Source organism: Drosophila persimilis, unplaced genomic scaffold (genome assembly GCF_003286085.1).
Source record: "Drosophila persimilis strain 14011-0111.01,24,50 unplaced genomic scaffold, DperRS2 tig00000191-arrow-pilon, whole genome shotgun sequence".
NCBI lineage: Eukaryota > Metazoa > Arthropoda > Insecta > Diptera > Drosophilidae > Drosophila > Drosophila persimilis.
The window spans coordinates 8,410,049-8,423,844 of record NW_020825298.1 but is presented as its reverse complement, the minus strand read 5'-3'; the positions used below and the strand labels follow the sequence as shown (position 1 = coordinate 8,423,844).

The 13,796-nt window shown below is 46.3% G+C and overlaps 1 protein-coding gene across 1 annotated transcript; it reads right to left on the bottom strand.

The window, feature by feature from the left end:
* Positions 1-7,804: 7,804 nt before the first annotated feature.
* Positions 7,805-10,278, bottom strand: LOC6588941 (cell division cycle 7-related protein kinase). Its single transcript, XM_002014875.2, has one exon. The coding sequence runs from the start codon at positions 10,041-10,043 to the stop codon at positions 7,899-7,901; it is 2,145 nt and encodes a 714-aa protein (XP_002014911.2). The 5' UTR covers positions 10,044-10,278; the 3' UTR covers positions 7,805-7,898.
* Between the last annotated feature and the right edge of the window lie 3,518 nt (positions 10,279-13,796).

Here is a 13,796-nt window from a genome sequence, read left to right as displayed (position 1 = left end):
AAAATAATCAATAAACTTCTGCTTTGGTGCCACTTCTGAGGAAATTAAACTCAGTTTTCCACATTTACCCGCCTTTTGAGCCACCATTTCCCCTCTCCACCTCCCTGTTTTCTCTGCCCCAAAAACACCGAAATATTCACCGTTTTGGCATTTATTTGGCGAGTGCAATGCAAATCCGTGGCTCGGCCAGAGACCATTGGTGGCCGTGTAATTAGAGAGCCAAAGCCGCGTCGCCTAGAACATTGACAAATTGAGAGCAACGCCATGAGGTCTTTCGTTTTATTAACAGCTGAACGAACCGCTGGGGCTGTGGGGCTATCAGACAGGATCCGTCCAGCAAATCCAGAGGCAAAGCCCATGACGCGGAGGCAGGAGCCGGCTGCCACATGCAACTCAATTAAGTTTGGCGGCGCTGTTGCATAATTTGCCAGACGCCAGGACGACGAGGAGGAGGAGGAGGAGTACGAGGGTATGCCAGGAGTCAAGGGTTTTTTTGTGTGTTGTTGTTGTTGTAAAATATATTACGCTGGGCATAATAATTCACGCATGGAGCGTAGAAAACAGGATGTGTAGAACAGGGACATGGGTGCAGGCTTCAAGCGTTGCGAAAACTAATTAAAACGGAGCTCCAGTGCCGGCCACTGCCAATTAATGTGGCTATAACGACCCCCCCCCATCCGCCATCTCCCTCTCCCACATGCATGCAACTCCCTTCCATAATAAATAGTTCATTCGAGGGCGTGGCACCTGTAGTCCTGCCTCTCTCTCTCGCTAATTTACATGCGGGGGGGGCTCCTGCCAGCCGCTAATTAAAGCGGCAGTCGCCGTTCCCGAAAGAAGCTTTATGACTTTGGCCGCTATTTTGGTACGGGCCAGGCCCAAAACCCAATGGTTTTATATTTCAATAGGCCTCTGTACCGCTCTGTCTGGCCCCCCCGTTCTGGGCAGCTCCTCTGTCGCTCGGTCGCTCTGTCGCTCTGTCGCTCTGTCGCTCGGTTCATCCCGCCGACTGCATTTCCGTAATTAATTGTCACTCCACACACGCACACACACCCCCTCTCGGGGGGGGGGGAGACGCCACCGCGTAACTGGAGAGACACACTGACCCTAATTACGTGTAACGAGTTCATAAATGCTACACGCACCTGCAGCCTGCTGCCTGTCCCTGCCCCTGCCACTGCCACTGCCCTTGCCACTGCCCCTGCCTCTGTCCCTGCCTCTGCCACGACACTCGCACTCTTACTCCCACTCTTACTTACTCTTACACACACAAACACCTCTATCTCCTTCCCCTTCTCCCTCTCTCTCCTTCTCTGGCATCGCGCAACTACGTGGCAACAAATGCGGGGACAATTTCTATTATTATACACTCCAAAAAAACGGGCCATCACGAAATTTTTGGCAGGCATGGAGTGGCCTAGAGGAGGATCTTAAAGGGAAGCTAATTCGGTTATTACCTATAGGGAATCGGTTATATTTGGATAGGGGAATAATCTGCTAATTTGTATAGAGAAAACTGGTTAACATCTACTGAGATCTCTTGGTCCTCCAAGTCTCTATTTATCTCTGGCGAATTTTGGGTTTTTGGCACCTTTCAGTATATCAATAGATGGGCTATGCCTTCGTTTATATGTCTGTGAAATCTATTAGATATTAAAACTATTCTATAAGTATTAATCCAACATTTTCAGAGCTTCTTAGGGGATAGGAAAGCCTGCAAATAGAGCTGTCAGTATAGGATCGCTTTCTTATAAAACAAGAACACAGCAGTCCTCCTCCCCATTTGCAAAACGAAAGCCTGAAAGCTCTGTATTGAGTAAAAAACATAATTTAAATCGATTAAATGTAATTCTGTTTAAGAGGACATTATGCTTAGAAAGACAATAAGATATTAGCCATCTAATTCGGGTATTCCCTATTGAGAATCGGAACTCCCTATTCCTGAGTAAGACAATATCGATAAGATAAACCCTAGGTTAAGAGAGACCCCCTTGAGAACCGCAATGGTTCTTCCCTTTTAAAGGCAACATAAAAAGGAAATTCCCTATAGATTGAGGGGATCTTCCATAAAGTGAATTGAAGGCCTTCTATAGCCATTTTTCCACCCACTAAGAGTATCCCCTGCTTCGGCTTTCCACACATCGAATGTCCTTTTTTCGGCTTTTGTGGTCTCCTGTGGCGGCTAATTAAAATTAGGAAAACGAAACCTGGAAGAGGCGGCATTTGCCATTGTCATTTAGGCGCTGGGATTGTCTGTCTGATGGCAAGCAACTCCCCCCCCTCCACCCACTCCACCCACTCCACTATCCCTGCCACGAGTCCAAGTCCAGGTCTTGCCTGCCTGCCCCATGACTGTGACAGCTGACGTGGCAACTGGCTGTCAGGTGTAGTATCCCTGGAAATATGTGTGTCTTTGGACAGTTTTGTGATTTCACAACTGTTTCATGGTCATGTTTGGTTATGCTCTCTCCCTCTCTCTTCTTTCCGCTCTTCGTTTTTTTTCTGTGTCTGTTGGCGGCAGTTAATTAATCTTGTCAGTTGTCACCAGAAGTTTTTGGCTTAGCTCCTGGTTTGGTAGCCCATCTACCCCCCTCCCTCCCAGCTGACATCATGTCATGGCTCGCACCTTTGTTTCTGGGAGGGCTGGGCTGAGCTGGGCTCAGTCTCCTCCATGGGAAGGGCTCTCTCCGCCAAAGAGGTTGTGTCTGGCTTAATTCTGTTAATAATGGTTGAAAAATGAACTCGCAAGTGACCTTAATGATGGGTCTGTCACAGGAAAAGGCCGTTCTACAGGCAATTGTGGAATGTGCTTGTAATTACATGATTATATGGTAATTATATGATGTTAAAAGTACACCAAATTATGGATTTATCGATGAGGGGCTGCACCAGTGCAGGAGTCGAAGGAATTTATTCATTGATTTAATTAGGAGGTCTGTGGGGTGTGTTTGGTCTTTAATCCTCATTGGAAGTGGAGCAAAAGATTTATAGGAAAAAAAGAATTAATTATTTTATTAATAAAGGGTTGCTTTATTATTTAAGGCTAGTAGCTTAGAGGAAAACCTCTATCTGAGGGCTTATAAAAGGGTCATTGACTTTTACTTAGAAGCCTGGGATTTTTAATAAAATATACTTATAAAAAAACGTTGATAGAAATACTCAAATAATTTAAAGAACAAATTGAAAAAGTTTATGATATTTTATTCTATTTAATCCTTCTTTCTGATTCTTTATAGATGGCTCAAACATATCTAAGGAATATATCCTTCATAGCTCAACAACTAAACAAATGACTTCTACATTTAGTGAGTATTTTTTTAGAACTTTATTGCTTTAAAATTGTATTAAAATATGCATCAAATAGAAGAACTCTTTCTATATTGAAACCAGCCATAAGAAATAAAAATATTCAATTTAAATGTCATTGATTTATTATATATAAGTCATTATTTTGTATTAATTTTCATGGAAAATACTTACGAATATATTCAACTCATCTTGAGTTTTTTTTTATCCATTGCTTGACTTTTATGTTTTCCAGTTTTCAAGTACAAACAAATCTTTATTCGAAGCTTCAATCGAGAGTCTTTTTCACTCTTTATGCCCCATGTCTTTCGATTCCCATAAAAACCTCATTGTCATAGAACGTAAAGAGATTCTTTAAACTGTCATAGTCTCATAGTTCTCACAGACACTCACACTCGCACACACCCACGGATGATTATTTCTCATTATCTGGAAATATATCTCTCTGTCCTTCATTCGTTCTACCCCTACGGCCCCCTAGCCTCCTCCACTGCACTGCCTCTGCAGAATCTCTGACCAGTTTGCGAGCATTATTGATGAGGTTTCCCTTAACGAACTCCCAGACAGCTCAGCTTTTCCACAGACGGCGGAACACCGTGTGGCACATACTTATCTTTCCACATAAAAGTCACAAAAAGAAATCGCCAGCGTTTTTCAGTTGATTGCGCCGTTGTGGCTGCTGGCTGTTGTTCTTCTTGTTGCACGCTCCACACCCTCTCTCTCTCTCTCTCCCTCTCCCTCTCTCTGTGTCTCTCCTATATGTATGCTGCAGGTGGCAAAGCATAAAACTTCATTATTGTCTGTCGTGTCGCTTACGTGCGATACGATGATGGCAATAGAATGCCGTTAACATCTGGCAGTCGCATCAGCGGGAATGATACCGCAAAATAGCAACACCAGCAGCAGCACGAACAGCAGCAGCAACAACACCTGCAACTAGAACAACAACAACAACAACAACAACACTATTATGGTGCAACAACAAAAGCAATATATCATGAGTCCAGCTTTTAGCCAAGCTTTTCATAATCAGTGATGCATTGCCAACAGCCCAACAGCCAGCAGCTGACAACCCGTAAAGAGAGAGGATACTCATGCCAGAAGAGAGGGAGAGACTAGCAGGGGGGGTGGTTGGGATGGAGAGGTGACAGTTAGAAGAGGGGTGTACCACACACTGGAAATAAATGTTGGATTTCTGTGGATTATCTTAGAAAATCAAATCATTGCTTGGTCTCCTAAAAGTAGGCACTAGAAAGCGCGCTGCTGTGCTCGAAAGCCAGGTGTTCAAAGAGCGTGGCTATGGGGAAATTTCTTACTAGGTGGTGCCTTCCCCATATCTGCTCTCTTTCCAGGACCATCCATTTGTTAAACGTCGTCGAAAGGGGTTTTATAGCGCACGATTTCTCATTGCCTTCTTCTTCAATGCTGACGAATAAACATGTGACAGCTAGAGAAATAAGAAACGAGGAAGGCAGAACGTTAAACGTAGGCCATCTCTTTCTAGGGAGAGCATTGGATGGTCCTCACCACAGCGGACGGCAACCAACTTCAACTAACATTCCCATGAGCCTATTTCACTAAGTATTCTTTGTGGCGTGTTCTACTAATGCTTTTCCCCCATATCCTATGCCGCATACCCTCATTTTTCTTCAGTGTATGGCTAGAAGGGCGCCAAAAAGTGATTGCAGTGTGGACACATTGTCGGGCTGCTGGGTTCCTCTGCTGCTGCTGCTGCTGACATAAATCCATATTTTCCAAAGCAAATTTCACGATTGGCCAACAACCACAAAAAGGCAATGGAAGCGATGGATGGACGAGAAAAATCATAGGTGGAAAGCTAGGGAAATTGCTAAAAATTTCCAATTAACTTTAAACTTGAAAAAGAATGCAGGTCGTGGTTCAAATGCATGAAGTGGCACCTTCGGCAATGGGATGCATGAAAATCCATTTGCAGGACTATTGAAGATGACAAAATATTCCAAGGAATCCCTTCTCTCTACCTCTGATAGCTTTGCTGTCTCTTTCTGATGCTGCAGTGTGTCCGCGTGTGTCCATCATTCTTCATTTGGTGACCCCGACACGGAGCGAATGATGTCAGCAGCTGCTGCTAGCTTTAGCGCCAGAATCATCATCAGCATCGATGTGGCAGCTCATGATGAGCATTGCCTTTAATAGAGAGGGGTGTGTGTGTCATATAGGGAGATGGAGGTGTGTGTGTGTGTGTTTGTGTGTGTGTGTGGCATAGATGACGGCTAGGTGGATGCATGCAACGCATGCGGAAAGCAAACAAAGCGCGACAGGCGGACAAACAAACAACCAACTGACAGCAGAAATGCGCCACCGAGACAGATGAATGGTGGCTGCCAGGGGGGGGCGAGGGGCAGGAACCGGAGCAGGAAAGAACGGGAGGCACCAGAAGCAGCACCAGGAGCCGGAGCAGGAGCAGGAGCCGGAGCTGGAGCTGGAAGGAAGCTACCATCACGGCACATACATATACCAGGAGTCAACAGTCAAATGGAGTTTGCGGTTCCAGGACATTGCACCCTGCGGTATTTGCTTTCAATTTTTGCCCTCTTTAAAGTGCAGGATCCAGGAACCAGCTTTGTGGCTGGCAAAATGGTTATCCAACCATCCGCCCTTTGAGCGAATGCAGATTTAAGGCCAACACATCAACCCAGGACTCAGACGTAGACCCATACCCGTACCCGTACCTTCAAGGCTTAAAGTGTTGCCTCCTCTAATTACTTAATTACGTGGACGCCGAGTATCTCAGCGGATGGTTTGGGTGGGCAGCAAGAGCCCTTTTACACCGGACAAAGCCACCGAAAAAGCCACAACTGGTTACACCTGCGGCCGGGACTAATCTATCATGTGCCATAAAGCGCCAAACGGGACGCAGCGGAAGAGGACTTCACTCCTCCAAACACTGGAGGAGCAGCAGGTCGGTGTCGGTCCCTCTTTAGTTCTTATTCCCTTACTTTTCCAGGGGTTTTCCTCCATTCTTTTTTTGTGTGTGTTTGCCAGCGTTGATAAGCCGCACTGTGTCCGGCGAGTTGCGCACGCGGCTTTTGTGGTCGAGGAGGAGGCATCCTGGCATCCACATCCACGAATGAGCCAGAGTCATGTTTATGGCTCTCCGGGGAGCCGTTCTGTGTGTGTGTGTCTGTGCGGCACAGTTGTTATTGGCTAAACGAGGTGGCTGCACTGATCCCCAACGAAGCGCCTAAAAGCCTTTTGTGTCTGTCCAAAGGATGCAGAACGGTACGCTGTGTAAACTGATGTAAGGAAGATGCTAGACAGCTGCTAAAACGGCGCTGAAACAGGAGTAGCAGTTATACTGGGATGGAATCTATTAGATGCCATTAAAAGTTTAGTTCTCGGATCTGTCTTCAATTCTCTCTAGCAGCTCGAAAGTATGCAATGAAATTTGTTCGACTTCGCATGGAACGAAGCTTTTTATGCAGCATACTTTTGAGCGCCAAATTTTCACTCAGCCAAAGAAATTGACGAAAATAAGTCGAAAGAAAACTTTTTAATAAACTATTTTGCAGCGTCGACAGATGGAGGGAAGTTTTTGCTTTTTTTTTCTGTTGGTTACTTGCCAGAATCCTTTACCTCTCTATATATGCAGATATATGTACCCCTTGCTTATCTGATTTTCTGCTTCTTCTTCTTTTTTTTTGTGCTGTTCACAGAATGAAATTGTCAACATAATTCGCATTGAGCCATGAATTTCTTGGCAGCAGACAAAAACAAAATGTCTAAAAAATAAAAAGAAGAGAAATCTCCATTCAGCTGAAAGCAAAAATTCTCATAACCTTTTTCTCTGTCGCTGTCTCTGTCTCGATGGGCATGTCGTGTCTGTTTGTTGTTTTTTCTGGTTGCAAGAACAAACAAAAGTTGTAACCGTCAATAATGCAAATTGATAAGAAATCCCAGGGCAGGGGAGAGACGAGGAGCGGCAGCAACCAAAAAAATCAATTGGGAAAATTGCTCTTAGATAGAATATTAAAGGAACTTCGGCATACCCTCTTAAGGCGGTCGAAGAAGATTCCAGTCTTATTGCACTTGCCGCTCAAAAGTAGGCAATGAACATTTTTGGTGGATAAAAGTGAGGTACGAATTTGTAGCATGCTTTTGAGCGCAATATTAAGTGATGTGGAATATGTAGCATGCTTTTGAGCGCATTATGAAGCGATGTGGGAACCTGTAGCGTGCTTTTGAGCGCATTATGGAATATGTTCTGGCCGAAAAGGCTTTTCTTCGCCTTTTTTTTTAAGAGGGTATCAAAAAAATGCTTGTCAAAGCAAACCCCAAAACCACAAAATGAATGAATGGTTATGGGTGAAAGGTGTAGAAGGTGATTTTGCAAACAATAAGAACAATGAATTTAATGCAAATAATTGAAAAAGAAAATTCAGGAAGCAGAATATAAATAGAGATAGAAATAAATATGATGTGGCTGTGACCCAAAAAGCTGGTGAAATGAAACAAGGAATAATATGAAAAATACTATATATTTGCGATGAAAATTTTGGAGAACATTTTCATGTTGATTCGTGTTGTGTTGTTGGAATCGAATGGTCTTTTCTTTAGGCAGGAGCATCAGGAGCGGCTCCCGATTTGGCAAGGACCTCCACTTTGGTTTGGATGCCGCCCAGCGTTTGACAGATGTACGGCTTGAGGGTGCGGGCAGCCGCCGATGGCAGGGTCTCCCTCACACGAAATGGTCCCGGCTGCTGTTGCTGTTGTTGTTGTTGCTGCAGCAGACGCTGCTGGTGCTGCTGTTGCAGCGAGATGCCCGACACGATGCGATGCTGGTCGTTGAAGAAGGGATGCTTGAGCGCCTCGTCGGCGGAGATGCGCTTCTGGGGATTCAGTTCCAGCAGGCGGGACATCAGGTCGTAGGCATGGGCCGGATAGATGTCCAGACCTTCGTACGTCTCGATCTTGTGGCTGCTGTGGCGACAGATGCAGTTGTAGGTGGCCTGCTCGCAGCTCTTGCACGACTCCACAGTGCCATCGGCGCGGCGATGGCGACGCTGCACCGCCGGCGAGAGGAAGTGGTCCGCCAGGCGGAAACGCATGCACAGACGTCGCAGATCCAGGGCGGTCATCTTCTGGGTGAGCAGCACCAGGCGGTCCATCATGAAGGCGGTCTTGCGCACCTCAATGTCGCCGAAGACGTTGATGATCTCCGAGAGGGCGGCACAGTCGTTGGGCGCCCTGAAGAACGGATGCAGCGAGGAGAGGGTGGCCAGCATGATGACCCCCGCCGCCCAGACATCCACGGCCGTGGTCTGCACAGGACACCGCAGCAGGACCTCGGGCGGCCGATAGCCCGGAGTGCCCGCCCTTGAGGCATGCACCTCCTTCTTGTTGGTGTTCGTCGGCGACACGTAGTGGTTGGGATCTGCGTTCGGATTGACGAAGCGCAGGCGATTGATCAGCCGCTGGGTGTCCGCCCGCTGGGCGGCCACGTCCTTCTTGGCCAAGGCGGCGACCTGAACGTCAAAGGGACTCTGATTGATCAGCGAATAATCGACGCCGACACCACCGCCCAGGGCTCGGACGCGGCGCAGCGAGACCTCCTGCTCGTGCTTGCAGGCGAGATACTCCTGCACCTCGTCCTGGGCACTGTTCCCGTCCTGCATCATCAGATTGCGGGCCGCCTCCATGTCCCGCATGAGCGCCAGCGTGGCGGCGTTGCTCAGTTCGTTGGCCTGCACAATGCTGCCGTCGGCGTCGATCTTCTGGGCCAGCCCAAAGTCGCAGAGCAGGAACTTGCCGGTGCGCCGGTTGTACAGGATGTTGCTCGGCTTCACGTCCCGGTGGATCACGCTGAACTTGTGCACGTGCCGCAGGGCGATCAGCAGGTTGCGCATGTAGTTGCGCACCTCCTGCAGGCCCATGCTGCGGTAGATGTCGTGGAAGCGGTCGTGGTTCATGTAGGGCATCACAAAGGCCACGTTGTCGTTGTAGCGCACCACGCAGTTGATGCCGATGCAGTTGTCGACGCCCCCGATGCGGAACATGCACTCCAGCTCGCGCAGGATGCGCTCCGGATGGTTGGTGGGGTTGTGGTGCTTGATGGCGAACCGCCGGCGACTGGTCTCGCCGAGGCAGCGCTCCCGCTGCAGGGTGCCCAGCAGGACGCTGCTGAAGGTGCCGCTGCCGATGCGGCAGTGCACGTCGAAGATCTTGCTGATCTCCGGTATGCTCTTCTGCAGCTCCCGCAGGGCGTCCTCGTTCTTGTCCGTCGACTGCTCGTGCCGCGTCTGCATGGCGGCCAGCTCCTTGAGCGCGTTCCTGCGCGCAATCTTCGACACCTTGTCCTCCAGATTGTGCGACACGAGGGTGAGGTCGGGCCCGGCCCCGGCCCCGGCCCCCGTCGGGCTCTTGCCGCCGTAGTACCGGTTCATCCGGCCCGTATTGGCATCGGGCAGGTCGTCCGATTCCCCGATGCGCTTGGCCTCCTCCTTGGGACTCTGATTGGGATTGGGATTGGGGCAGGGTCGCACGCACTTCTTCCTCAGCTTACTCTTCGCGCCCGATGTCGAGGTCGTGGCTGCGGAGGCTTTCGTCAGCGAACCACTCTTCCCCGTGGCCACCATGGCGGATGGCGTTTCCTTCCATGCCGGGAACTGCGCCTTTGTGTGCTGCAGCTGGCGCTGCTGATGCTGCTGCTGCTGCTGGACCTTTCTGTCCATTTGATCAATCATTAATTTGGTAAACATCTGCACAACCCATTTACAGGACCACACGGCTTCCGGACGGGACAGACACAAATTTTGCTCTACTATTCTACAAGCTGTTCTTCTGGGGGTTCGATCGCAGCACCTCCAGAATCTGCAACCTCCAATTTGGGTATTTCTTATTGGGGCCTTGGATCCTTTGGTCGAACCTCGCGCGTTGGTCCGCGTTGAAGACAGAATAATTTCGGGAGTACTTGGGGTTTCGTGTGTTTTAATTTTGTACTACAAAAAAAATTATCAACTGACTAAATAGACAAACCACAACGGAATTGTTCGTGTGTGTTACAATACGAAGGCATTTTTGAAGTTTAAAGAATGGCTTGATGCGATTGGGTTGGAAAAAAGAGTTGCCAGGATGGCAGGGAGGCCTTATCGATAGGTATCGGGTGTCAAAGTTTGCGAAAGGGAAATAAGAGGTACCAGAGCAGCATATAGCTATGGAAACCATTGAGAAACCATTGAGGAATCATTGGAAACCCACTGGAGAAGAGTACGATTGTGGAACGCACCGAAAAACATATATATGAACGCTTATTTATCGATATATGCCGTATCGATAACAGATCAATTGCTTTTAGGTATTTTTTATGGATTCCAAATGAATTCTTGCGTAGATTTGAGCTATAATTGAACCTAAATCGCTGCTTTATCGATAGAATTCTACCTTTTCTAGGTAAAATCTTTAACATTCCAGATTAAATGTTTATAAAATCGTCTAGTTTCAAGGTCTAATGTTATACAGCTATTAATATTTATAGAATGTGACTCAAATGGAAGCTTTTTATATGAAAATTTGTTGTGAAATGTAGGGAGTTCTGGGGCGAACAAACCCATTGGGGATTTATTGGGGTACATCCCAGAAACAACTTGAATTTGAATTTGAAATCCATGAAAACTTAATTTCACAAACTCTTTCCAACCATTTGATCGAGTAAAGTAGCGCGGGTCTATTTATAGGGGAACCCAAGATCTCTGCAAGTAATTCTGAAAATATGATATGGGTTACACCAGCCATTAAACTATCCCAATATACCACTCAGACTTCAAAGGGCTTTCCATTGAAAAGGGCAGGCCTCAATCTGCATGTTTAAAGACTGTCCAAGATGGTCTCCAAAGTGGCTCATGTCCTGGCTAATCTGCGGTCAAAATATGACCCATATATTGTCCTCCCTTCGCTGGCATTGTTCTTATCCTCTTCCAGGAGTCACTTACGTCAAAGTATCATGCCACAGCGCTTCAATCATCCTCACCTTTGGACCATTTGACCACTCTCTGCGCCACCACCCGCCCAAAATATATTCATGACTCCCTGCGACTCACTTACTCACGAGTGGCTCTATTCATATTTCCCAGTGCCCCGGATTATTGCAGGAAAAACTTGCAGCAGGAAAAAGACCTCGGCTTCCCCCCCTGCTTGCCCCCCCCGCCTCCACAGTCGGCTCCAGCTGGTGTTCCTGCCAGAGTTTGATTGCCTGTACGGTGTCGCCCTCGAGCGGTGACTTTTTCTATTCTTTATTGTTTTTTTTTTCGTATGCAATTTACCGTTACAGGGCTTGACACTAAAACTGTCCAAGCACCGCCCCACCGTCCGCTGTGGGGCATGCAAAAAGTCCGTGTCAACATCAGCTGCCTGTCCACTTGTTTTCCACTTGATGCTCCAAGTTTTAGCGCGGCAACAGCTGCCATTGCAGCCATTGTGCCACCCCTCGTAACCCTCCACCCCTCCACCCCCTGTCTATGAACTATACCCGCCATAAAGCCCCCCCCCACCTATCCATACCCGCCCCCCCGCGATGGTAACTCGCGGAACTCCTTTTTTTCGTGTCGTTTATTAGTTTTTGCTACTGAAACTAAACTTTTGCTCTGTGCAGTGAATGCATTACAATATCGTTTCAATAAAAGAAAAAAAACCTTAACAAAAGGTCACCCATAATTACACTCGGAGAAATAGTGGACATATTCAAATTGAATAATTTGTTTTTAATTTTAAAGAAATAAAATATAGCATACAAATAAACAAAAATAAATACTAGACACTTTTTAATGAATCAAAAAATATTTAATATTTAATCTAAGTTTTTTTTAATAAATCTAGATAAAATACAATTTTTAATGAATAAAAAATATTTTTTTTTTTTTGGAAATTTACTTAATTAAAATATGAAATATATTTAATATAAATATGAAATATACAATTTATTTAATTCAAATATTTTCATGTGAAGAGCATGCTATCACTTTTATCACAATTTATTTGAAAAAGGAAAAAAAAATTTGTTGCGTCTAACCTATGACGCGCAGTGTACATCGATCTATCTTTTCTATTGGTTTATATTTTCGTAGATCTAAGAATTAATTATAATTAATTTTATTGTTATTTTCTCTGAGTGTACTTTTAGCGTTATTAAATTTCCATAAATTGATGGAGGGCAGAGTGCAATCGTCCAATACTCCCACTGCGAATGGCCCTATTCGGAGGCAATTTCATTGTCGAAAATCTAAATGAGAATTGAATGTGTTCGCTCATTATGAAACTTCTAACTCCCCCTAGCCCTACTCCCCCTCCTTCTCCTCCCCCGAGGTCGATGGAAGTAATTGCCAAAAACAAAAAGCAAAAGTCGGTAAAGCCGGGAATCTACAATTACCGAAGTCCCTGCCCTGCCCTGCACTGCCCTGCCCTGCCCTGCACTGCCCTGCCCTACCCTAACGCTGTTTTCCGACTTGGGTTTTCCTTTTTGGGATTATATGTACAGTGTACACTCATTCATTGCCAGTCAAGTGCAACTGCTGGCCTTTTGCGCAACAAAACTCTGAGGCGAAACTATTGTCAATTGCCAGAGTTGCCAGCAGAATGGAATTCCTTCACAATGCAGACAACAACAATTGAGACTACTTCCGGCCGAGGGTGTGAATCCAACTCCCTGGGCCACAGAACTTCATCATCATCATCGTCATCATCATCGTCATCATCAGCGCATCCGAAAACTCCCTTTGACCGAATTTCCTTGCGGCGCCTTCCGCTATCCGCCTTCCTCTATCCGCCATCCACTATCCGCCAGTGTGAAGCCGTAAAAGCAGCCAACTTTTCCACCAAAGTCTGTTGGGATTAGCCATTCAGCGAGAGAGTCGGGTGGGAGGGGGGAGGGGGAGGAGAGGGACTTCCAAACAGGTTAGAAACTAGAAATTAAGCTCGACAAAACCATTTGCTTAGATTGCCGTGTACAAATGGGTTTCTGGTTTGGGGATTTTAAGCTGCTGAAAATGGCCGAATAATGAGGGATATAAAGGAAAGTGGAAAGACTCAAATTATCAGATATCTTTTTGATATCTAGTTTTGGCAACTAAAATTGGGCAAAACTCCACTGAAAGGAGGTGGAAAGAGCAACAATAATAGATATTAAAGGAGTTTCCATTGCATTCCTCACATAAAAGACGCTACAAGAAAGATACAAAGAAGGAGAGTGTTTAAAGAGAGATTTATACGGAATATTTAGGGGAATATCTTCTAAATGTTGTTCCTCATGATACTAGAAGGCAGTAGCTGTGGAGCTTGGCTTGAGAGACACCTCTTTGTTTGGGAATATTACAGAATTGGTATCCATTCAGGCCTTGGGACTCCATTTTCGTTTATTTGTATGTTTTAGGGACTACTCCGATGCCTCGAGAAGCACCTTCTACCCGGGAAACGGTAAGGAAAAGTAAACTCTAAATTTCCCTATACACTGGAAAAACCTT